The sequence below is a fragment of the Salmo salar genome, chromosome ssa21 (assembly GCF_905237065.1).
Source record: "Salmo salar chromosome ssa21, Ssal_v3.1, whole genome shotgun sequence".
Lineage (NCBI taxonomy): Eukaryota > Metazoa > Chordata > Actinopteri > Salmoniformes > Salmonidae > Salmo > Salmo salar.
This window is the reverse complement of record NC_059462.1, coordinates 44,147,701-44,174,762: the sequence shown is the minus strand read 5'-3', so window position 1 is coordinate 44,174,762 and position 27,062 is coordinate 44,147,701. Positions and strand designations below refer to the sequence as shown.

The following is a 27,062-nucleotide window of genomic DNA, read 5'->3' as shown; positions in this document are numbered from 1 at the left end:
CAGGTAACCTTCCAAAGCTTCCACAATAAGTTGGGTGAATTTTGACCCATTCCTCCTGACAGAGCTGGTGTAACCGAGTCAGGTTTGTAGGCCTCCTTGCTCGCATACGCTTTTTCAGTTCTGCCCACACATTTTTAATAGGACTGAGGTGAGGGAGTTGTGATGGCCACTACAATGCTCTACCAACTGTGGCTCAGTTGGTAGAGCATGGTGTTTGCAACGCCAGGGTTGTGGGTTTGATTCCCACGTGTGACCAGTACGGAGAAAAAATGTATAAAATGTATGAAAATGTATGAAATGTAAGTCGCTCTGGATAAGAGCGTCTGCTAAATGACTAAAATGTAAATGCAATACCTTGACTTTGCTGTCCTTAAGCCATTTTGCCACAACTTGAGGTATGCTTGGGGTCATTGTCCATTTGGAAGACCCATTTGCAACCAAGCTTTAACTTCCTGACTGATGTCTTGAGATGTTGCTTCAATATATCCACATACTTTTCCATCCTCATGATGCCATCTATTTTGTGAAGTACACCAGTCCCTCCTGCAGCAAAGCACCCCCACAACATGATGCTGCCACCCATGTGCTTCACAGTTGGGATGGTGTTCTTCGGCTTGCAAGCCTCCCCCTTTCTCCTCCAAACATAACGATGGTCATTATGGCCAAACTGTTCTATTTTTGTTTCATCAGACCAGAGGACATTTCTCCAAAAAGTACAATATTTGTCCCAATGTGCAGTTTCAAACCGTAGTCTGGCTTTTTTATGGCAGTTTTGGAGCAGTGGCTTCTTCCTTGCTGAGCGGCATTACAGGTTATGTCGATATAGGACTCGTTTACTGTGGATATAGATACTTTTGTACCTGTTTCCTCCAGCATCTTCACAAGGTCCTTTGCTGATGTTCTGGGATTGATTTGCACTTTCCGCACCAAAGTATGTTCATCTCTAGAAGACAGAACGCGTCTACTTCCTGAGCGGTATGACAGCTGCGTGGTCCCATGGTGTTTATACTTGCGTACTATTGTTTGTACAGATGAACGTGGTACCTTCAGGCGTTTGGAAATTGCTCCCAAGGATGAACCAGACTTGTGGAGGTCTACAATATTTTTTTCTGAGGTCTTGGCTGATTCGGTGCATGTGACTAATACCATTTGATTTGACTTAAGTACCTATTTCCGAAGACTAAAGGGATTATAAACAGCTTCCAAACTGCCACCATATCATAACTATCACAGTAACTAGCTAACTGCACACTTTTGTTATAGGTTTGTTATTTTATGTGGGTCTCCACACACACAGGTTGGATATTAGTGAGATGAAGGGTGGCTGGTCTTACCTGGAGAGACAGCCAGCTGAAAGTGGTGTAGCTTGTTCTCATCAGGGAAGCTGGCTTTACACGTACCTGGGATAAGGAGGAGGAAGTGGGAGAAGAGAGAGCGATAAGGGCATTTATAAACTGGGTAGTTTGAGCCCTGAATGCTGATTGGCTGAAAGCAGTAGTATTTCAGACCATATAGCATGGGTATGACAAAACATTTATTTGTACTGCTCTAATTACCTTGGTAACCAGTTTCTAATAGCAATAAGGCACCTCGGGGTTTGTGGTATATGGCCAACGTACCACGGCTAATGGCTGTATCGAGAACAGCCCTTAGCCGCAGTATATTGGCCATATACCACAAACCCCTGAGGAGCCTTATTGCTTTAATATCTCAGTTGTTACTAGCCAACGATTACAGTTGCATTTATCTTCGCTGGGAAATGTAGATAGTTATCTTAATCTATGTGAATCCATGTGTGCATTAAACATCTAGGCCCAGCTTATCTCATTTGCGTTATGCTAATATACAGTGTACAAAACATTATGAACACCTGCTCTTTCCATGACATACACTGACCAGGTAAATCCAGGTGAAAGGTATGATGTCTTATTGATGTCACTTGTTAAATCCAATTCAAATCCGTGTAGATGAAGGGAAGGAGACAGGCTAAATAAGGATTTTTAAGCCTTGAGACATGAATTATGTGTGTGCCATTCAGAGGGTGAATGTGCAAGACAAAATATTTAAGTGCCTTTGAGCAGGGTATGGTTGTAGGTGACAGGTGCCCCGGTTTGTGTCAAGAACTGCAACGCTGCTGGATTTTTCACGCTCAACAGTTTCCCATGTGTATCAAGAATGGTCCACCACCAGGGCGGCAGGTAGCCTAGTGGTTTGAGCGTTGGACTAGTAACCGAAAGGTTGCAAGATTGAATCACTGAGCTGACAAGGTAAAAATCTGTCGCTCTGCCCCTGAACAAGGCAGTTAAACCCACTGTTCCTAGGCCGTCATTGAAAATAAGAATTTGTTCTTAACTGACTTGCCTAGTTAAATAAAGGTCAAATAAATAAATAAAAAATAAAAAAGGACATCCAGCCAACATGACAACTGTGGGAGACATTGGAATCAACATGGGCCAGTATCCCTGTGGAATGCTTTAGACACCTTGTAGAGTCCACACTCCTACAAAGTGAGGCTGTTCTGAGGGCAAAAGGGGGGGTGCAACTCAATGGGGTACTATATCTGGCTGTGGAAGTAAGCAGTAACATCTGCCAGAGGCTCTGAATCACCCCCTGGTGTTCAGACTGGAGCACTACACTACAGCTGAGCCAGCCACTGCTGTCTACACCTGTCAGAACATCTCTCCCTCTAACACACAGTGAGACCAATGAGCCATCAGAACATTAAAAACACTAAATCAGCTATTGTATAATGTTACACTGCATAGTGTTAAAGGGTGTATACTTACTAGGGAGGTTGGCTTCAAGTTCTGCAACTTCTGCAATGAGAGAGAAAGAAGGGGGGAGAGACAAACTAAGAACGCATCCTGCTTGCGTTGGTAGCTAGGAAAGAGCAGTCAGTGGTGCGCACCAAATCCTAAAGGAACAACACATCATCTCCCACACTCCCTTCCCGGTCTCTCCTGTCTCTCTCAGACCTTTGTTGTTTGGATGCTACAAACTAACTAGAGGAGATGCCCAAAATAACCCTGCAAAACATTTACCTCGTCATTCATAGGTTGAATGTGTCACTAAAACAAATGTTATGAAACTGTAGCTACACAGTGTAATTGTGCATCTCATAAATCAGGGTGCAAATAACTCAAACAAAAAAAAGACAATATGACGGATAGACCAGACTTGCAGACGATTCAGCAAATCATTTGTACCTGGTAAACAAGTCAGGTTGTCTACAGACAGAATCAAGTGGAGCAGACCTAACTCAGCAGGAGGAAGGGTTTGCATTGCAAGCACACAAGCACTCTCTTCACAGTCCAAGTGCAGAACAGACTATGGGAGGTGCACAGTACTATATAGAGCCATGAATACATGGAACACTATTCCACATCAAGTAACTGGGAAATTTTTTTTTTTTAAAGATCAAAAAATAAAAATACACCTTATGGAACAGTGGGGACTGTGAAGCAACACAAACAGACACATGCATACACATGCACTATAGACATCTGGATTGTGTGTTGTAGATATGTGGTAGTAGAGGCCTAAGGGCACATACTTTATATGTTGTGAAATCTGTTGTGAATGTATTGTAATGTTTTTAAAATGTATAACTGCTTTAATTTTGCTGGACCCCAGGAAGAGTAGCTGTTGCCTTGGCAGTAGCTAATGGGGATCCATAATTAAAAAAAACACACACACACACACACACACACACACACACACACACAGAGCTTGAGAATGCTATATTGTTACCCCCTCCAGACAGTCCAGTGTATGACTGTATAGTAACAGTAACACTACGGAGTCCTGTAGGGAGAGAAGGGGTTACACACTGTGTTCCTCTTTCCTTACAATCCCTGCCGGTGCTCTGGCTACAGTAAATGAGGTTTTGATACAGTGCTGTGCAAACAATATATCATGAGAAAATTGAGATTGGAAAGTGAAAACTTTACATGGATTATACAATGACTAGTCTGGTGTAGTTTAAGCTCCACACTGTGCGGCATGTTCCCTTGCTCAGATCTCAGAGAATAGGGAGCATCTGACTGTGTATTTTGCGGGGAAACTGCCTTCAGTAGATGTTCGGGTGGATGATTAAAGTTGCAATATGCATAAATCGTTCCACCATTTCCTGGCTGCTAAAATTGTAATAGTTTGCCTAATTTCAGTATGACACAAAACAAGCAAGTATAGTGTAGAGAAACATTGTACCCTCTAAACCGCTTTAAAATATATTGTCTATAACCAACAGTATTGTATTTTCAGCAGTTTCATGCTGGTGTACAAAACCAAAAGTAAAATGACTCAAAAATTAAACATAGAAATAGTCCACATAGCACACTTCTTAGAATTGCTTTCAATGAGAATGACAGATCTTCATATTTCTATGTGAATTTTGTAAGGTCGCTCACCCAAAAAGTTACATATTTTAGCTTTAAAAGAGGATGATTGTTCTACCACATTATGGAACAGTGGTAGGACAATAAACAGTGAATATGGCAGTAATAGAGACGGACAAGGACAGGGGGAGGTGGTGGAAGAGAGGAAAGATACATCTGAATCCATAAAGGAGTCTAGAGCTGATGATGATGCTACCTCAGAACAACATTCCGGTCTTGCTAACGTTCAAGCCCACCTCCTCAATCACTTCACTGGACAGATGAGCACCAAAATAGATGTTTGACTCTAGCTAGCTATTAAAGAAACACTAAAGAGGAAGTGGGCAGAATATGACCTCTCCTAGTGTTCATCTGGAGGACTGACTCTGGCTCTGCAGGCTAAAAGACGTAACATAACAGCCAAGTCAAATGACAGAAATAACTTTATTTGACCTGAACTACCCAGGAAATGAAAAAAAAATTACAAATGCCATTGATCTAAAATAAAAAACAATACTTGGAGGAAACATGGGGCAGAGACTGGGGAGAGAACATCCAATGTGATTGTGAACAGGAAGACATCCATCTAATTTGCATAAGATAGGCTTTAGACTTTGAATCTGAATGATATTTTAAAAAAACAGGAACTACAGAGCTTGACAGAGAAAATGGGAGCATGTAAAGAAAAGGAGAGGAAAGCGGTCTAGGGAGGAAGATTAAGGGGATGGAAAGACTATAAAGAGTGAGCAACAGGACAATAGTGATCAAATGTAAAGAAAGACAGTATGGAAAGAGTATGAAAAAAAGACAGTATGGAAAGAGTATGAAAAAAAGACAGACACGGAAAGATGGAACCTTTGAAATTCATGAGAAGAGAAATACTGCTTAAGGCCCTGGAAGCCCTCATTCAGGGGCAAGAAGATTGAGATCAGGGGATAAAGTGAGGCAGGAAGAGAGACAAAAAGAGAGCGATATCTGAGCTGGAACGTAGGAGAGGACGAGGGAGACAAAACCCACCCCGACAGACAGTTCCATGGGCCGCTGCATGAATACTAAAACCAAAGGCAGATTAGACAACCCAGACAGACAGTGAAGCCAGACTGCCTATATTCCCTCTATCCCCAATATCACCCAGCCTGGAATGTCTACAGAGCTACACTGACCTCCAGCCTTAGTTTAGCTGCGTACTACTGTAGCTCCTTTCATATGTCTCGTGTTATTTTATGACACCTACATAAGAGTGTCCAAAACCACCACACAAGGCAAAGCATTCCATTACACAATAGCCTATATGTCAACACTATTTGTATACATTTATTTATTGACCATGTTAAATTATCCTTGTAATTGCACACACATTGATATCAGACACGCACCTACCCCAACGCTCTGTTGCTGATGACTGGGATGATTTCAGGAGCAGGGCAAGACGCCCTAATTTGACTGGTGACTGATATAAGGGCATGTCTGAAGTGAAACAGTATGGTCATAATGCTTCATGGCAGAGTCATAAAGTGTATTTCCTACAAGTTATTTAAAATATGAAGAGAAAAAAACATGACTAAAGAATTAATTACATCAACTAAAGGATTTAACAAAAAAAGCTTTCAAACTAAAAGGACATTTCTTGGCAGAGAAAAAAAAGAATTCAATAAATGTGGGTTGAGACTCTTATTTTTGGTATTTTTATTAGGATCCCCATTTACTGTTGCAAAAGCAGAAGCTACTCTTGCTGGGATCCACACAAAACATGACAATGCATTAACAGACAATAACAGCTCAAGGACAGAACTACATACATTTTAAAACGGTACATATAGCCTATATATCAAGACATACACACAAAATCTACTGTACCAGTCAAAAGTTTGGACACACCTAGTCATTCAAGGGGTTTTCTTTATTTTCACTATTTTCTACATTGTAGAATAATAGTGAAGACATCAAAACTATGAAATAACACATTTGGGATGAGTTGGACCGCAGAGTGAAGGAAAAGCAGCCAACAAGTGCTCAGCATTATTGGGAACTCCTTCAAGGCTGTTGGAAAAGCATTCCAGGTGAAGCTGGTTGAGAGAATGCCAAGAGTGTGCAAAGCTGTCATCAAAGCAAAGGGTGGCAACTTTGAAGAATCTCAAATATGAAATATATTTCGTTTTTTCCCCCACACTTTTTGGTTACTACATGATTCCATGTGTTATTTCATAGTGTTGATGTTTTCACTATTATTCTACAATGTAAAAAATTTTAAAAATACAGAAAATCCTGGAATGAGTATGTGTGTCAAAACGTTTTACCGGTACTGTAGGTCAAATAGGGGAGAGGCGTTGTGCCATGTAGATGTCATAACCAGCCATAAAATATTGCAATATATGTTATCACAAGTGTGGTAAAAATTTAGATTGGTCAAAATTTTAAACCATGTATTTTTCCGAATATATACACGTCCTATGTGTTTCAATCAAATCAACTATATGCACTGAGCTTGTCTGATGCTTTAAGCGAACTGTTTGATGAAATAATGAAGACAATGACTAGAGGGTTAACTGATGAGGGTTAATTGATTTGATTGTGCCGGGCCTGGCTCAGACTTGCTGCGCTGTGTAAAAAAATAAAAGACAGCTAGTGACTGTGTGACTAGCACCCGCTGCAGCGACCACCACAGAACATCAACAGTGTTTATTGCGATGTCTGTGTTGCTGAAGCTGTAACAAAATTACAGCCATTTCTGACTGAAAAGTTGTTACCGAAATCCCTCATTTGTTTAGGAAAAACATTCCCTATTCCCTCAACCCTTGCTATCTTTACGTGACACATGTATGCACGCATGGACGTGACCTATGGCATATCATAAACACATCAATACATTTGTAATAAACTCTAAAAAACAGGACACGTGAAAGCAAAATCGATAAAGAGGATGTGACAAATAAACTTGAAACAGGGGAATGTTTACTGGTTACTTGGGAGGTAAAGGGAAGTCAGATGTGTGGAATAAATTTGACTAGTTGTGGAAAACACTTGAGATCAAGAAAAAGAAGGTAAGGAGGGCTTCCAACTTTGTGGCAACAGTTTGGGGAAGGCAATTTCCTGTTTCAGCATGACAACACCCCCCGTGCACAAAGCGAGGTCCATACAGAAATAGTTTGTCAAGATCGGTGTGGAAGAACTTGAACCCATCGAACACCTTTGGGATGAATTGGAACGCCGACTGCGAGCCAGGCCTAACCGCCCAAAATCAGTGCCCGACCTCACTAATACTCTTGTGGCTGAATGGAAGCACGTCCCCACATCAATGTTCCAAGAGCTAGTGGAAAGCCTTACCGGAAGAGTGGAGGCTGTTATAGCAGCAAAGGAGGGACTAACTCCATATTAATGCCCATGATTTTGGAATGGGCATTAATATGGATGCATTATATATATATATATATATAATAATAATAAATATATATATATATATATAATAATAAATATATAATAATAATAATAAATATATATATATAATAATAAATATATATATATAATAATATATATATATAATAATAATAAATAAATATATAATAATAATAAATAAATATATAATAATAATAAATAAATATATAATAATAATAAATAAATATATATATATATATATGATCGAACACCTTTGGGATGAATTATATATTATGTGATTTCTAAAGTCAGGCACATTTAACAGTTAAAAACCTAATTAAGTCGGGGTTTCCTCTCTCCTTACCTTTCTTTCAAAATTAAGGCAAGGCTGTTTTCTCATCTCCTAAACGCTGCTGCTGCCTCCGCCGCATTGTTCTCAACACCAATATGTTGGTTAACTTTGCTATTATGCATATAGCCACATGGTCTAAGCAAAGGTGCCAATTCAACAGCGCCTGGTATCCAACACGGAAGAAAGCACATTTGTTATAAAATAATATTATTTTTATTGGTGTTGCTCTTACATAATATAACCATATACAATTTCAGTAGCAAATGTCTTAGACTGATGGACTGTGCCATCCCCACGGCCTCCACAATGGATCAGTCCAATCAGACAGGCGCGAATCAGACAGGTGTCTTGTAAACCATGATTATTATGACTTCTTTATTTTGCTACCACTCGACTAAAGAAATCTTGGTCGACCAACAGCCTAGCGACCAAACAATCGACCAGTCAACTAAATGGGGTCAGCCCTATAATATATATGGACACGACAGTGTTATGACATGTTATGTCAGCTGTTGTGACATGGTTATGACTGTGTCATAACACTGGGTGTCAAGTAAAGTGTTACCAACTTTTATAACTGTTACCAACTTCTCTAACTAAAATAAAGAGATATTGGACATCCTTTTACTGTATAATATTTTGTAGTCTACACATTTTGCCATGACTTATGCCGTGTTCTTATGCTATCGAGTGACTCAAACATTCTAACAAAATCTATACCATGACATTTAAAAAATAAAATTATTCGCCCGACTGTCTAGTTTTTATTTGGGTGATTCTTAGTTCTCAAAGATGATCTTATTTAAAAAAAATATATAGCTCCATTATATTATTCTACATATCTGGTTTTAGTCATTCAAGTTTATATTGAAAACGTTTTAACATACCAAAACAAAATCTATATATATTTTTTGTGCATGGCAGTGACAATTTAGCAGCAGTGACTCAACTCTGCTAAATTAATATAGAGGAAAAACTGGCATTTCAAAGAAGCACAGCAAGGTCCATCTGTATGCTAGTGTGAAAAGACTTACTGGAGGAGATCCATATATACATGTAGAGGACGTTGTGTGTATTGTACCTTTGATGAGCAGTCGGTCCCTGATAGAGACCCTGTGAGAGGAGTCGGAGGGGCCCCCAGGGGGCCGGCCAGTCTTCACCCCCTCGTCCCTCTTCAGCTTACTGGCCAACGTCAGCATGGCTGCCCCGCGCTCTCTCCTGAAAACACACAATGACATGACAGAGCAGCTGATCAGTGACTGTGATACATGTAGTGAATATTATAATACAACATGACCAATTAATAATAGCAGTAGGCTATATAGACACACCCAATGTTAAAAAAATTTTTTTAAAGGAAATAACTAAGCACTCAAATCCCTGAATACACTTGTTTGAGGTTCACAAGTTCATTAGACAAAGTAAAGTCCTGCCAGAATACGTACAGGAATACTGCCACTCAACAACCACTTTGGCCACCAGAGTGTGGCTGAATGTGTTAGTGACAAGTACCCCATTAGATACCCTTTTGTCCCCTGCTGGCTCAGTGGAATTAGGACACCAGTCTTCCAGCACCCCGGGACCCGCCTCATTATCCCAAAAGTCACTGCAGCACCGAAGTTGCTAATAACAACAATGGCTCCTCAGCCACATGACCTGGTAACTCCTTCATGACCTGGAACCTTCGCTGTCAATGGGAATTACATGCCATGTGAAACATGTTTGATAGACTGGCACAGTGGCACAACTAATGGAATGAATCCAAAATCACTTATCTTGACATTTGGCAGCAAGAATGTTTAGACGGTCATGCTTGACTACAAAACCAACTTATTCTTCTAGTTACCTTTCTTCAGTGCATAATTAGTTACCTAAATATAGTTTTTAGACAGTTTTATAGTGTTTAGTCATTTAAGTCAGACTTAATTAAAACATTACTTTAAAACAAAGCCTCTGTGTTTTAATGGGCTGAACGAACCTCTCTGTTCTCCTCAATCACTTGCCTAGGCTACATTCTAGTCTACCACCACAGGTGAGAGACCAACCAACCAATTCTCGCTAGCCTATTCCCCCTGGCATTCCCTTTAGGTGTGCAGTTGGATAGGCTAGGTATAAGCAATGTTCCAGTGGCTTGGGCAGGGCCCAGGCTGGGGGATAGGCATAGAGGCCAGGTGGTGTTGTTTTCAGAAAAAGTCCCAACAGTAACCATTTTACAAGTCAGCCCTAATGGACCCAGAATAGAGCTTGTCCTAGCCTAATACAAGTTTGTCCCACACAGACAAATACCATGACACGAATGCTTAAAACTGTAAGGGGGAGAGGTATTCACTTCCCAGCTGTTCACACCTTTGATCAGGATGAGTAGACTAATTACAGCCAGGCTAATTAACGGGAAATAATAAAGTTGCTGGCGGTGATTAGGTGTTCTAATTCCAATTAGGCTGACACTGATTAGGTGTTCTAATTCAAATTAGGCTGACATTGAGAGAGATCATGCACAGTGCTGTAGGCAGTCTTTAGACAGTTTTTCCTTTAATCAGCTTGTTTACTAAGTGTTCCCAGTGGTCAGCTTAGTCTGAACATGAGCAGATGGTTGGCACCATGCAGGTTTCAACTCCAGTTCTTCAGTCAACACAACACAATCTAGGGCCAGCTTGGCGGCAAAGGACAAACTGCCAGGAGAGGAGCAAAAGCAAAACAATACACAGTAGTTCAGTCAGACTAGCCTTCTGTACGAGTCATTCACCCGCTGTGAGACTGGCTGTGCGATGTGGTCACTCCGATGAGGTTATTCTCTGAGTTCAGCTGTGAGCTGCAAGTGGCCGTCATAGCTGGCTAGTGGCTAGGCCTGGGGTACTCAACTCCTACCCTGCGAGGTCCAGAGCCTACTGGTTTTCTGTTCTACCTAATAATTAATTGCACACACCTGGTTTCCAAGGTCTAAAGCAGTCCTTGATTAGTGGGGAACAATGTAGAAATGCAGAGGAATGTCTGGCTTCGAAGTCCAGAGTTGAGTTTGAGGAGGCTAGGCTGCCATAGCTGGCTAGTGGCTAGGCTGCCATAGCTGGCTAGTGGCTAGGCTGCCATAGCTGGCTAGTGGCTAGGCTGCCATAGCTGGCTAGTGGCTAGGCTGCCATAGCTGGCTAGTGGCTAGGCTGCCATAGCTGGCTAGTGGCTAGGCTGCCATAGCTGGCTAGTGGCTAGGCTGCCATAGCTGGCTAGTGGCTAGGCTGCCATAGCTGGCTAGTGGCTAGGCTGCCATAGCTGGCTAGTGGCTGAGGCTGCCATAGCTGGCTAGTGGCTGAGGCTGCCATAGCTGGCTAGTGGCTAGGCTGCCATAGCTGGCTAGTGGCTAGGCTGCCATAGCTGGCTAGTGGCTAGGCTGCCATAGCTGGCTAGTGGCTAGGCTGCCATAGCTGGCTAGTGGCTAGGCTGCCATAGCTGGCTAGTGGCTAGGCTGTCATAGCTGGCTAGTGGCTAGGCTGCCATAGCTGGCTAGTGGCTAGGCTGCCATAGCTGGCTAGTGGCTAGGCTGCCATAGCTGGCTAGTGGCTAGGCTGCCATAGCTGGCTAGTGGCTAGGCTGTCATAGCTGGCTAGTGGCTAGGCTGCCATAGCTGGCTAGTGGCTAGGCTGCCATAGCTGGCTAGTGGCTAGGCTGCCATAGCTGGCTAGTGGCTAGGCTGCCATAGCTGGCTAGTGGCTAGGCTGTCATAGCTGGCTAGTGGCTAGAACAGCTACCTTCCCAGCCAGAATAATTCAAATAGTTCAGCTTGGCTTGAAGAATCACTGACTGAGTAGCCTACTCAGTTTCATACAAAGGAATGGAATGTGGCTGCCACTCTGCATGCATTCATACTGCAATAATAACAGTGAGGACTGCAGTCAAGCCGGCTCTTGAAGTTCACAAGTAGGCCAAATTGATGCCAGACTGTGATAATGTTGTATTGATCCATCAAATCATCTTCCTTGTTCTGAAAGTAATAGGAACAAAGCCCAGGCATGGGATGGCTGCACCTAAACCAGAATATCAACCCCAAAATCTTGCCGCCCTAGGCTGTCTGTGAGGGAAAATGTGGAGTGAGGGCTTGTGTTCAGAGAAGTGTGTGTGAGAGAGGGTTGCCTGGGTATCAGATATCAATGTTTCCATGAAATGTGTGCCCAGTCCGACCCACACCCGTTTCAGTTGACACTGCTTGCCTGCCTGCCTGCCAGCCAGGAATACAGGGCATGCTCAGCCTGCACAGAACCGGCATGCATTCAGGCCTTACTTAGAAGAAGCCGATTGACCTAGCCATGTTTACAGACTGACAACGTAAATAATTCAACAGCTTGGATTGGCAGGTTGTTCATTTCCCCACAGCACATGATGCCATTGCCTGAAACCCGACATAGAATTCGATAAAATTCAATGTCGGGCAGAAATTATCTTTTGAATCAGGAAAGTTTCCTTCCACGACCTCTACAAGCCAGAATGTTGAATAAAAGGAATGTGAGACAATATGTCCACATGAAAGTATAATTAAATACACTTTTCAAAGGACTGGCAGTGCTTTCATCTGAAGCATTCGCAGAACCATGTAAACACTTGGACGAGCTCAGCAAGTATGCATGCGTCTCGTGCATGTATTTTTAACTGGTGTGTATGCTTCAGGTGATATATGTCTGAATGCACTGCCAGCGCTTTGAATAGAATTATAATACTTTCCAATATTGTCTCACATTCCTACCGCCAAATGGACCAACCACACGGACAACCGGTAAAGTAGGTTAATAATGTATTCTAGTCAACATTCTGGCTTGTAGGGGTCGTGAGAGGAAACTTTCCTGATTCAACCGCTAATTTCTGCCAGACATAGAATTCCATGGAATTCAACGTCGTATTTCCCAGTCAAAGGGCAGAGCTGCATTGCACCAATGCAGGAAGTTCGGCAAACCGATTTGTTAAGCACTGCCAGGATTATGCTGCTTAAGACATCCTTGTCATTTCCCACTTCAATTACAAATAAAATGAGTGAAGTTCAGTTACGACGTACCTAGGGTGTGGCCAGCACGAAGGGGAGACTTGCAACAGATAGCAACCCCCCCAAAAAATCTGATTAGATAGTTCATATCTAGAAAATACTGAAAGCTAAGAGTAACTAGTTGGGATAAAGATATGAGGTTAACTACCTATGTGACATCAGTGTGGGAACATGTTTTACCTAGTTAGCTACACATTGTTTTTGTATAGCTAGCTAGTAAACTACAAAAGCAATGACATAGCAAGCTAACTAACATTTTAAGCTGAATAGTTAACTAGCTAAGTACCTAGACATATGAATAATTAGCTAACTAATCAGTACAGCAATCTAGTTAACCAGCTGTTAAGCGTGATATATTCTATCAAATAAGTTAGCTAGATAGCGACAGCTCAACCACATAGCAGGCTAGTTATGCCACAATCACAGATAGAACAATGAGATATTTGGTTATGGTGATTGCTAACTACCGTTACCTAGCTAGGTAAGAAGAAAGTTAGCTACCAGCTAACTAACTAGCCGACGTTACAGAAATATTCACAAACTTTTAGTTGCAAGGTTAGAATGGGATGACAACTGGATAAATTAATACAAATACATCAAAAGGTTAACACGTTTCTATCAAAGACATTTATAAATAAATATCGAATGAATTGTCACTTGGCTAGCATGTTAGCTCATTTTTGCCCGGTGTTGTGCTTTACCTGCTGTCTCAGAGAAAGGGCTCCGTCTACACCATAATCAACGACACTCGGAAGCAAGGCTCTGGCTGCAACTGCAACAACAGATTGAAAACTGAACTTCGATCGCCAAATAACCTTACAAATATATAATGAAATGTAAACAAGCTGACTATCAGCTGTAACAACTTCGCTCCCGGTATCATAAACAGAATTGCAGGGATTGTTCCGTTCGTTATTGTTGTCCGAGCAAATATCAAATGAGAACATTTGTTCCGTAGGACAAAGCAAATAAAATAGTCAAAGCAGTTTAGCAAAATAAGCAACACATTATTTCGTAGCAAGATGCTGAAATTACTCATTAAAATATTTTCTTGTTTTTGATTCAATGTTGGAAAGATACCAGCATGTTTATTGCTTTGTCTCACTTGCACAGGCCAATGGACTGGATAAGAATTAATATAACATTGTCAAAACCAGTATGATTATGCTAAAAACATATCATGTTGTGTTATTTTTGGTACAGGACATCTCAGTAGTAGTATGGTTTCCAGTTACAGCTTGCAGTCACATTTGACAACCACATGCATAAAACAGTATCCAGAAAGTCATTCACATAAAATGTGAATCGAGGTAAAGTGGTCCACCGGCAAACACCTTAAAACCTTGGATGGTGACAGTTCTTGTTTTATTGGTGATTAATAATCCTAAACAATCTATTGAATCACTGTGCATCAATCTAAATTACATAATACAAAAAAATCCCCATCAACATCCGTCAATTTAAGCTAGAGATATGCATTTCAATCCACTGCATCTGCCTATGTCGGCCTTCTGCATATGCGGTGGAAGGTGGTGGAGCTACAGAGGTGTTTGTCAGACAATGAGACATCCCGAAAATAGGTTTTTCTCACAAATGTCTGTAGTGTCCGAACGGCTGTACGACCCCCACAAATGTTACGGGACTCGTCTGAAGTTGGTAGAGCTGATGTGCCAACTTCTGTCTGTAGCGTCCGAACACTCACGAACACGATGGTGTTTTGCACTACGAACCAGGAGTCACAGGACTCGTCAGAAGGTAACCCATACAAACAAATGAAAGTATGGAGGTAGTTTTGTGCCAACAAAAATAAGGGGTTAAATATGTCTAAAAAAGTATAATTTCATAAACTTTCTTATATCTCCTAGATTGAGGACAGACACTTCAAAACAATATTCCTTATGATTTATTTTTTAACTGTATTTTTTTTGTCATTTATAAATGTGTTATTCAATTTCTTATCAACGTCTTAGACTTGAACTTCTTGGGTTTCACTGTATTTGACATAGTCTTGGAAATCCCATCTAATGTGGGAGGCAACCTGTCTGCCTAGGGAGTTTGGTCAAACTGGTTGAGCTAGTCAGACCATACCAGATTGGTCAAACTGGTGGAAACATGGTTAAGCTGGTAGACCAGCTTGTTCAAGATGGCTATTGTAATAGCATTGCTTGAGCTGATATTGACATTGGGATTTATGTTCATTTATTTTTCCATTCAGAACTCTCATGTAAAAAGAAACATATTGACCAAATTTGTATTTGATTTGTTCGTTTTTGTTGGGGGAGGGGGGGTTACAAGTACATTATCCATTTCAAATTATATGTTTATATAACATGAACCTGTAGAACAAGAAAAAAACAGTAAAAAATACATAGAGTTTAAGTGATAATAAATAAAATTCAATAAAAACCCCACCCAGCCAACATGTCTCCAACCAAGCCTCCCATCAGTAATTGTCTCTGATTGATTGAGAGATTCAAGGAGCTATCATTGTTAAGTAACATAATACACTGAACAAAAGTATAAACGCAACATGTAAAGGGATGGTCCCATGTTTCATGAGCTAAAATAAAAGATCCCAGAAATGTTCCATATGTACAAAAAGCTTATTTCTCTCACATTTTGTGCACAAATGTGTTTACATCCCTGTTAGTGAGCATTTCTCCTTTGCCAAGATAATACATCCACCTGACAGGTGTGGCATATCAAGAAGCTGATTAAACTAGAGGTCGACCGATTATGGTTTTTCAACGCCGATACCGATTATTGGAGGCCCAAAAAAAGGTCGCTACCGATTAATCGTCCGATTAATAAAAATAAAAGTTTTTATTTGTAATAATGACAATTAAAACAATACTGAATGAACACTTATTTTAACTTAATATAATACATCAATGAAATCAATTTAGCCCCAAATAAATAATGAAACATGTTAAATTTGGTTTAAATAATGCAAAAACAAAGTGTTAAAGAACAGAAGGAAAAAGTGCATTATGTGCCATGTAAGAAAGCTAACGTTTAAGTTCCTTGCTCAGAACATGAGAACAGATGAAAGCTGGTGGTTCCTTTTAACATGAGTCTTCAATATTCCCAGGTAAGAAGTTTTAGGTTGTAGTTATTATAGGAATTATAGGACTATTTCTCTCTATACGATTTGTATTTCATATACCTTTGACTATTGGATGTTCTTATAGGCACTTTAGTATTGCCAGTGTAACAGTATTCCGTCCCTCTCCCCGCTCCTACCTGGGCTCGAAGCAGCGTTACCCATGTAGAGCAAGGGGAACAACTACTCCAAGTCTCAGAGCGAGTGACGTTTGAAACGCTATTAGTGCGCACCCGGCTAAGTAGCTAGCCATTTCACATCGGTTACACCAGCCTCATCTTGGGAGTTGATTGGCTTGAAGTCATAAACAGCGCAATGCATTGCGAAGGGCTGCTGGCAAAACGCACTAAAGTGTTATTTTGAATGAATGCTTACGAGCCTGCTGCTGCCTACCATCGCTCAGTCAGACTGCTCTATCAAATCATAGACTTAATTATAACATAATAACACACAGAAATACGAGCCTTTGGTCATTAATATGGTCGAATCCGGAAACTATCACGTTTATCCTTTAAGTGAAATACGGAACTGTTCCGTATTTTACCTAACGGGTGGCATCCATAAGTCTAAATGTTCCTGTTACATTGCACAACCTCCAATGTTATGTCATAATTACGTAAAATTCTGGCAAATTAGTTCGCAACGAGCCAGGCGGCCCAAACTGTTCCATATACCCTGATTCTGCGTGCAAGGAACGCAAGAGAACTGACACAATTTCACCTGGTTAATATTGCCTGCTAACCTGGATTTATTTTAGCTAAATATGCAGGTTTAAAAATATATACTTCTGTGTATTGATTTTAAGAAAGGCATTGATGTTTATGGTTAGGTACAGTCGTGCAACGATTGCGCTTTTTTTTCGCAAATGCACTTTTGTTAAATCATCCCCGTTTGGCGAAGTCGGCTGTCTTTGTTAGGAAGAAATAGTCTTCACAGTTCGCAACGAGCCAGGCGGCCCAAACTGCTGCATATACCCTGACTCTGTTTGCAAGAGAAGTGACACATTTTCCCTAGTTAAAAGAAATTCATGTTAGCAGGCAATATTAACTAAATATGCAGGTTTAAAAATATATACTTGTGTATTGATTTTAAGAAAGGCATTGATGTTTATGGTTAGGTACACGTCAGCGCAAAGACAGTCCTTTTTCGCGAATGCGCACCACATCAATTATATGCAATGCAGGACTGGCTAGATAAACTAGTAATATCATCAACCATGTGTAGTTAACTAATGATTATGATTGATTGATTGTTTTTTATAAGATAAGTTTAATGCTAGCTAGCAACTTACCTTGGCTTCTTACTGCATTCGCGTAACAGGCAGGCTCCTCGTGGAGTGCAACGTAAAGCAGGTGGTTAGAGCGTTGAACTAGTTAACCATAAGGTTGCATCCCCAAGCTGACAAGGTAAAAATCTGTCGTTCTGCCCCTGAACAAGGCAGTTCACCCACCGTTCCTAGGCCGTCATTGAAAATAAGAATGTGTTCTTAACTGACTAGTTAAATAAAGGTCTAAAAAAAATATATACACTGCTCAAAAAAATAAAGGGAACACTTAAACAACACAATGTAACTCCAAGTCAATCACACTTCTGTGAAATCAAACTGTCCACTTAGGAAGCAACACCGATTGACAATACATTTCACATGCTGTTGTGCAAATGGAATAGACAACAGGTGGAAATTATAGGCAATTAGCAAGACACCCCCAATAAAGGAGTGGTTCTGCAGGTGGGGACCACAGACCACTTCTCAGTTCCTATGCTTCCTGGCTGATGTTTTGGTCACTTTTGAATGCTGGCAGTGCTTTCACTCTAGTGGTAGCATGAGACAGAGTCTACAACCCACACAAGTGGCTCAGGTAGTGCAGCTCATCCAGGATGGCACATCAATGCGAGCTGTGGCAAGAAGGTTTGCTGTGTCTGTCAGCGTAGTGTCCAGAGCATGGAGGTGCTACCAGGAGACAGGTCAGTACATCAGGAGACGTGGAGGAGGCCGTAGGAGGGCAACAACCCAGCAGCAGGACCGCTACCTCCGCCTTTGTGCAAGGAGGAGCAGGAGAAGCATTGCCAGAACCCTTCAAAATGACCTCCAGCAGGCCACAAATGTGCATGTGTCTGCTCAAACGGTCAGAAACAGACTCCATGAGGGTGGTATGAGGGCCCGACGTCCACAGGTGGGGGTTGTGCTTACAGCCCAACACCGTGCAGGACGTTTGGCATTTGCCAGAGAACACCAAGATTGGCAAATTCGCCACTGGCGCCCTGTGCTCTTCACAGATGAAAGCAGGTTGACACTGAGCACGTGACAGACGTGACAGAGTCTGGAGACGCCGTGGAGAACGTTCTGCTGCCTGCAACATCCTCCAGCATGACCGGTTTGGCGGTGTGTCAGTCATGGTGTGGGGTGGAATTTCTTTGGGGTGCCGCACAGCCCTCCATGTGCTCGCCAGAGGTAGCCTGACTTCCATTAGGTACCGAGATGAGATCCTCAGACCCCTTATGAGACCATATGCTGGTGCGGTTGGCCCTGGGTTCCTCCTAATGCAAGACAATGCTAGACCTCATGTGGCTGGAGTGTGTCAGCAGTTCCTGCAAGAGGAAGGCATTGATGCTAGGGACTGGCCCGCCCGTTCCCCAGACCTGAATCCAATTGAGCACATCTGGGACCTCATGTCTCGCTCCATCCACCAACGCCACGTTGCACCACTGACTGTCCAGGAGTTGGCGGATGCTCTAGTCCAGGTCTGGGAGGAGATCCCTCAGGAGACCATCCCTCACCTCATCAGGAGCATGCCCAGGCATTGTAGGGAGGTCATACAGGCACGTGGAGGCCACACACACTACTGAGCCTCATTTTGACTTGTTTTAAGGACATTACATCAAAGTTGGATGAGCCTGTAGTGTGGTTTTACACTTTAATTTTGAGTGTGACTCCAAATCCAGACCGCCATGGGTTTCCATTGATTATTTTTGTGTGATTTTGTTGTCAGCACATTCAACTATGTAAAGAAAAAAGTATTTAATAAGATTATTTATTTCATTCAGATCTAGGATGTGTTTTTTAAGTGTTCCCTTAATTTTTTTGAGCAGTATATATATATACTGGATATAATAATCAATGGAAATCCAATTTATCAACCCATGGAGGTCTGGATTTGGAGTCACACTCAAAATTAAAGTGGAAAACCACACTACAGGCTAATCCAACTTTGATGTAATGTCCTTAAAACAAGTCAAAATGAGGCTCAGTAGTGTGTGTGGCCTCCACGTGCCTGTATGACCTCCCTACAACGCCTGGGCATGCTCCTGATGAGGTGGCGGATGGTCTCCTGAGGGATCTCCTCCCAGACCTGGACTAAAGCATCCGCCAACTCCTGGACAGTCTGTGGTGCAACGTGGCGTTGGTGGATGGAGCGAGACATGATGTCCCAGATGTGCTCAATTGGATTCAGGTCTGGGGAACGGGCGGGCCAGTCCATAGCATCAATGCCTTCCTCTTGCAGGAACTGCTGATACACTCCAACCACATGAGGTCTAGCATTGTCTTGCATTAGGAGGAACCCAGGGCCAACCGCACCAGCATATGGTCTCACAAGGGGTCTGAGGATCTCATCTCGGTACATAATGGCAGTCAGGCTACCTCTGGCGAGCACATGGAGGGCTGTGCGGCACCCCAAAGAAATTCCACCCCACACCATGACTGACCCACCGCCAAACCGGTCATGCTGGAGGATGTTGCAGGCAGCAGAACGTTCTCCACGGCATCTCCAGACTCTGTCACGTCTGTCACGTGCTCAGTGTCAACCTGCTTTCATCTGTGAAGAGCACAGGGCGCCAGTGACGAATTTGCCAATCTTGGTGTTCCCTGACAAATGCCAAACGTCCTGCACGGTGTTGGGCTGTAAGCACAACCCTCACCTGTGGACGTCGGGCCCTCATACCACCCTCATGGAGTCTGTTTCTGACCGTTTGAGCAGACACATGCACATTTGGGGCCTGCTGGAAGTCATTTTGCAGGGCTCTGGCAGTGCTTCTCCTGCTCCTCCTTGCACAAAGGCGGAGGTAGCGGTCCTGCTGCTGGGTTGTTGCCCTCCTACAGCCTCCTCCACGTCTCCTGATATACTGGCCTGTCTCCTGGTAGCGCCTCAATGCTCTGGACACTACGCTGACAGACACTGCAAACCTTCTTGCCACAGCTCGCATTGATGTGCCATCCTGGATGAGCTGCACTACCTGAGCCACTTGTGTGGGTTGTAGACTCCGTCTCATGCTACCACTAGAGTGAAAGCACTGCCAGCATTCAAAAGTGACCAAAACATCAGCCAGGAAGCATAGGAACTGAGAAGTGGTCTGTGGTCCCCACCTGCAGAACCACTCCTTTATTGGGGGTGTCTTGCTAATTGCCTATAATTTCCACCTGTTGTCTATTCCATTTGCACAACAGCATGTGAAATGTATTGTCAATCAGTGTTGCTTCCTAAGTGGACAGTTTGATTTCACAGAAGTGTGATTGACTTGGAGTTACATTGTGTTGTTTAAGTGTTCCCTTTATTTTTTTGAGCAGTGTATATATATATATATAAAAATAGAAAAAAATCGGCAAATCGGTGGCCAAAAATACTGATTACCGATTGTTATGAAAACTTGAAATCGGCCCTAATTAATCGGCCATTCCGATTAATCGGTCGACCTCTAGATTAAACATCATGGTCATTACACACCTGCACCTTGTGCTGGGGACAATAAAAGGCCACTCTCAAATGTGCAGTTTTGTCACACAACACAATGTTCCCTCAAGTTTTGAGGGAACGTGCAATTGGAATGCTGACTGCAGTAATGTCGACCAGAGCTGTTGCCAGAGAATTTAATGTAATTTCTCTATCATAAGCCACCTCCAATGTCGTTTTAGAGAATTTGGCAGTACGTCCAACCGGCCTCTCAACTGCAGACCATGTGTATGGCGAGTGGTTTGCTGATGTCATTGTTGTGAACAGAGTGCCTCTTGGTGGCAGTGGGGTTATAGTATGGGCAGGCATAAGCTACGGACAACGAACACATTTGCATTTTATTGATGGAAATTTGAATGCACAGAAATACCGTGACGAGATCCTGAGGCCCATTGGGAGGCCCATTTTTTTTTAAGGTATCTGTGACCAAAGGATGCATATCTGTATTCCCAGTCATGTAAAATATACAGATTAGGGCCTAATGAATTCATTTAAATTGACTGATTTCCTTTAATGAACTGTAACTCAGTAAAATCTTAGAAATTGTTGCGTTTTGCATTTACATTTTTGGGGGACACAGTGAACTGGCTCCTTGTGGAGTTGAGGCCAATTTCACAATGAAACATTTCCTTGGTGCTAAATGTAACCGATGTGAAATGGCTAGCTTGTTAGCGGTGGTGCGCGCTAATAGCGTTTCAATCGGTGACGTCACTCACTCTGAGACCTGAAGTAGTTGTTCTCCTTGCTCTGCAAGGGTCGTGGCTTTTGTGGCGCGATGGGTAACGGGTAACGATGCTTCGTGGGTGTCAGTTGTTGATGTGTGCAGAGGGTCCCTGGTGCAAGCCCAGGTTGAGGCGAGGAGAGGGACGGAAGCGATACTGTTACATTGATGCTGTTGACCCGGATCACTGGTTGCTGCGGAAAAGGAGGAGGTCAAAAGGGGGGTGAGTGTAACCGATGTGAAATGGCTAGCTAGTTAGCGGTGGTGCGCGCTAATAGCGTTTCAATCGGTGACATCACTCGCTCTGAGACCTGAAGTAGTTGTTCTCCTTGCTCTGCAAGGGCCGTGGCTTTTGTGGCGCGATGGGTAACGATGCTTCGTGGGGTTGTTGATGTGTGCAGAGGGTTCAAGCCCAGGTTGGGGCGAGGAGAGGGACGGAAGCTATACTGTTACACTAAATACAGTCTGTGAACAGACTGTATTATGGGATGACAAGGTCATATTTATCCATATTCTGTTGCGGTTTTTCAGATTCAATTATATCTGTTCAACATACTTTTTTAATGGCTAGCTCAGAATATGAACTTTCCAAAAGTTGTTTTACAGTCCATTGGGAAAGTATTCAGACCCCTTCCCTTTTTCCACATTTTGTTACGTTACATCCTTATTCTAAAATTGATTAAATTAATTTTCTCCCTCATACATCGACACACAATACCCCATAATGACAAAGCCAAAACAGGTTTTTAGAAATGTTTGCAAATGTAGTAAAAATAAAAAAATATAAATCCCTTATTTACATAAGTATTCAGACCCTTTGCTATGAGACTCAAGTGAGCTCAGGTGCATCCTGTTTCCATTGATCATCCTTGATGTTTCTACAACTTCATTGGAGTCCACCTGTGGTAAATTCATTTGATTGGACATGATTCCGAAAGGGACACACCTGTCTATATAAGGTCCCAATGGACAATACATGTCAGAGAAAAAACCAAGCCATGAGGTCGAAGGAATTGTCCGTAGATCTCAGAGACAGGATTATGTTGAGGCACAGATCTGGGAAGGTACCAAAACATTTTTGCAGGATTGAAGGTCCCCAAGAACACAGTGGCATCCAACATTCTTAAATGGTATAAGTTTGGAACAACCAAGACTCTTCCTAGAGCTGGCCGCCCGGCCAAACTGAGCAATTGTGGGAGAAGGGCCTTGGTCAGGGAGGTGACCAAGAACCTGATGGTCACTCTGACAGAGCTCTTGATTTCCTCTGTGGAGATGTGGAGATGAGAGAACCTTCCAGAAGGACAACCATCTCTGCAGACTGGGGTGAAGGTTCACCCTCCAACAAGGACAACGACCATAAGCACACAGCCAAGACAACACAGGTGTGGCTTCGCGACAAGTCTTTGAATGTCCTTGAGTGGCCCGGCCAGAGCCCGGCCCTTTCGAACATCTCTGGAGATACCCGAAAATAGCTGTGCAGCGAAGCTCTCCATCCAACCTGGGAGAGCTTGAGAGGATCTGCAGAGAAGAATGGGAGAAACTCCACAAGTACAGGTGTGCCAAGCTTGTAGCGTCATACCCAAGAAGACTCATGGCTGTACTTGCTGCCAAATGTGCTTTAACAAAGTACTGAGTAAAGGGTCTGAATACTTATTGAAATGTCCATTTTTTATTTGTAATAAATCTGTGAAAATGTAAAAAAAAAAAACTGTTTTTGCTTTGTTATTATGGGGTATTGTGTGTAGATTTATGAGGGTGGAAAACAATTTAATCCATTTTAGAATAACGCTGTAATGTAACAACTTGGAACAATTCAAGGGGTCTGATTATAAAGTTAAGTCCTTCTGGGAGCCCAGAAAATGTATTTATAAATCCCATCATTGAATGGCTCGGTAGTTGGGTTTCTCAAGGGACACCATACACCAGCATACCTTCACCTAAAAACTATACTTTTTCCACATTTTGTAAAAAAAATTAAAGCAAATAAAGGATGAAACATTAAATACCATATCTTGATTAGATAAGTATTCAACTCCTTATTTATTTAATTAAGGGGTTTACCTCTTTTTCCAGCTACAATTAAAAAACATATGAGTCAGAAGCTATGCCCCTATGGAGCTTGAGTGACAACAACAATTTGAATGACCTCCCATTTAATTTGACCAAAAATTGTCTTGTTTATCTTGGTATAAAAATGTTGAATAAACTTCACAACCTGTCTATCAGCAACCTTGCACCTGTCCTTAGGGCAGTAACGGAAGACCTTGATAGGTGGATGGACCTGCCATTATCAAGGATGGGTAGAATTTATCTGATTTAAAATGAATGTTTTACCCAGACTTTAGTATCATCTCTAGATGGTCCAATTATATATAACGAAAAATTATTTTAATGAACACAATAAATAATAATCGTCACTTTACTTCTACCTACATGTACATATTACCTCAATTACCCCGACTTTAATTTTTTTTTATTTCACCATTATTTAACCTGGTAGGCCTGTTGAGAACAAGTTCTCATTTTCAACTACGACCTGGCCAAGATAAAGCAAAGTAGTGCGACAAAAACGACAACACAGTTACACATGGGATAAACAAACGTACAGTCAATAACACAATAGAAAAATCTGTATACAGTGTGTGCAAATGAAGTAAGGAGGTAAGGCAATAAATAGGCCAATAGTGGCAAAGTAATTACAATTTATTAGGAATTTACACTGGAATGATATATGTGCAGATGAGGATGTGCAAGTAGATATACTGGTGTGCAAAAGAGCAGAAAAACAAAAAGAAATATGGGGATGAGGTAGGTAGTTGGTTGAATGGACTATTTACAGATGGGCTGTGTACAGCTGCAGCGATCGGTAAGCTGCTCTGACAGTCAGTTAGTGAGGGAGATATAAGTCTCAAACTTCAGTGATTTTTGCAATTCGTTCCAGTCATTGGCATCAGAGAACTGTAAGGAAAGTTGGCCAAAATAGGTGTTGGCTTTGGGGATGACCAGTGAAATATACCTGCTGGAGCGCGTGCTACGGGTGGGTGTTGCTATGGTGACCAGTGAGCCGAGATAAGGCGGAGCTATACCGAGCAAAGACTTACAGATGACCCGGAGCCAGTGGGTTTGGCGACGAATATGTAGTGAGGACCAGCCAACGAGAGCATACAGGTCGCAGTATATAGTATATGGGGCTTTGGTGACAAAACGGATGGCACTGTGATAGACTGCATCCAATTTGCTGAGTAGAGTGTTGGAGGCTAATTTGTAAACGACATCGCCGAAGTCAAGGATCGGTAGGATAGTCAGTTTTACGAGGGTAAGTTTGGCAGCATGAGTGAAGGATGCTTTGTTGCGAAATTGGAAGCCGATTCTGGATTTAATTTTGGATTGGAGATGAATAATGTGAGTCTGGAAGGAGAGTTTACAGTCTAGCCAGACTTCTAGGTATTTATTGTTGGCCACATATTCTAAGTGAGAACCGTCCAGAGTAGTGTTGCTAGTCGGGAGGGCGGGTGCAGGCAGTGATCGGTTGAAAAGCATTCATTTCGTTTTACTAGCATTTAAGAGTAGTTGGAGGCCACAGAAGGAGTGTTGTATGGCGTTGAAGCTCGTTTGGAGGTTTGTTAACACAGTGTCCAAAGAATGGCCAGTTGTATACAGAATGGTGTCATCTGCGTAGAGGTGGATAAGACAATCACCAGCAGCAAGAGTGACATCCTTGATATATACAGAGAAAAAACTCGGCCTGAGAATTGAACCCTGTGGCACCCCCATAGAGACTGCCAGAGGTCCGGACAACAGGCCCTCCAATTTGACACACTGAACTCTAAGAAGTAGTAAGTGAACCAGGCGAGGCAGTCATTAGAGAAATCAAGGCTGTTGAGTCTGCCGATAAGATTATGGTGATTGACAGAGTCGAAAGCCTTGGCCAGGTCAATGAAGACGGCTGCACAGTACTGTCTTTTATTGACAGCGGTTATGATATCGTTTAACTTCTTTGGGATAGGGGGCAGTATTTTCACGGCCAGATAAAAAACGTACCCGATTTAATCTGGTTACTACTCCTGCCCAGAAACTAGAATATGCATATAGTTAGTAGATTTGGATAGAAAACACCCTAAAGTTTCTAAAACTGTTTGGTTTGAATGGTGTCTGTGAGTATAACAGAACTCATATGGCAGGCCAAAACCTGAGAAGATTCCATACAGGAAGTGCCCTGTCTGACAATTTGTTGTCCTTCTGTTGCATCTCTATCGACATAACAGCATCTGTGCTGTAACGTGACACTTTCTAAGGCTTCCATTGGCTCTCTAAAGCCACCGGAAAGTGGAATGGGGTGTCTGCTGTCTCTGGGCAAAGTACAGCAACTCTGTTTGTGAGTGGTCAGCCTGGGGACAGTGAGACTTTCTTTCAGCCTTTGAATGAATACAACGTTGCCCGGTTGGAATATTATCGCTATTTTACGAGAAAAATACCATAAAAATTGATTTTAAACAGCGTTTGACATGCTTCTAAGTACGGTAATGGAATATTTTGGCATTTTTTTGTCACGAAATGCGCTCGCGCGTCACCCTTCGGATAGTGACCTGAACGCACGAACAAAACGGAGGTATTTGGACATAACTATGGATTATTTGGAACCAAAACAACATTTGTTGTTGAAGTAGAAGTCCTGGGAGTGCATTCTGACGAAGAACAGCAAAGGTAATCCAATTTTTCTAATAGTAATTCTGAGTTTAGTGAGCCCCAAACTTGGTGGGTGTCAAATTAGCTAGCCTGTGATGGCCGAGCTATGTACTCAGAATATTGCAAAATGTGCTTTTGCCGAAAAGCTATTTTAAAATCGGACATAGCGATTGCGTAAAGGAGTTCTGTATCTATAATTCTTAAAATAATTGTTATGTATTTTGTGAACGTTTATCATGAGTAATTTAGTAAATTCCCCAGAAGTTTTCGATGGGTATGCTAGTTCTGAACATCACATGCTAATGTAAAAAGCTGGTTTTTGATATAAATATAAACTTAATTGAACAAAACATGCATGTATTGTATAACATAATGTCCTAGGAGTGTCATCTGATGAAGATCATCAAAGGTTAGTGCTGCATTTAGCTGTGGTTTGGGTTTATGTGACGTATATGATTGCTTGGAAAATGGCTGTGTGATTATTTCTGTCTATGTGCTCTCCTAACATAATCTAATGTTTTGCTTTCGCTCTAAAGCATTTTTGAAATCGGACAATGTGGTTAGATTAACGAGAGTCTTATCTTTAAAATGGTGTAAAATAGTTGATTGTTTGAGAAAATTGAATTGTGGTATTTTAGTTGGTTTTGTATTTCGCGCCGTGCGATGCCATTGGCTGTTGGCTAGGGGAACGTCTGTCCTCAA

At 42.1% G+C, this 27,062-nt stretch overlaps 1 protein-coding gene across 2 annotated transcripts in view; it reads right to left on the bottom strand.

The window, feature by feature from the left end:
* LOC106582389 (NEDD8-conjugating enzyme UBE2F) overlaps nucleotides 1-14,845 on the bottom strand; it is a 90,049-nt gene extending 75,204 nt beyond the window's left edge. Inside the window, exons 1-5 of one of the 2 annotated variants that reach the window (XM_014165456.2) lie at nucleotides 14,715-14,845; nucleotides 13,825-13,895; nucleotides 9,182-9,318; nucleotides 2,787-2,816; nucleotides 1,335-1,400 (exon numbers count right to left, since the gene is read on the bottom strand). In XM_014165456.2, coding sequence (XP_014020931.1) covers nucleotides 1,335-1,400; nucleotides 2,787-2,816; nucleotides 9,182-9,299 — 214 coding nt within the window. In that variant the 5' untranslated portion in view covers nucleotides 9,300-9,318; nucleotides 13,825-13,895; nucleotides 14,715-14,845. Of the gene's footprint in view, nucleotides 1-1,334; nucleotides 1,401-2,786; nucleotides 2,817-9,181; nucleotides 9,319-13,824; nucleotides 14,056-14,714 lie in introns of those variants that run through there. The other variant, XM_045704817.1, reaches the window with a different exon arrangement.
* Between the last annotated feature and the right edge of the window lie 12,217 nt (nucleotides 14,846-27,062).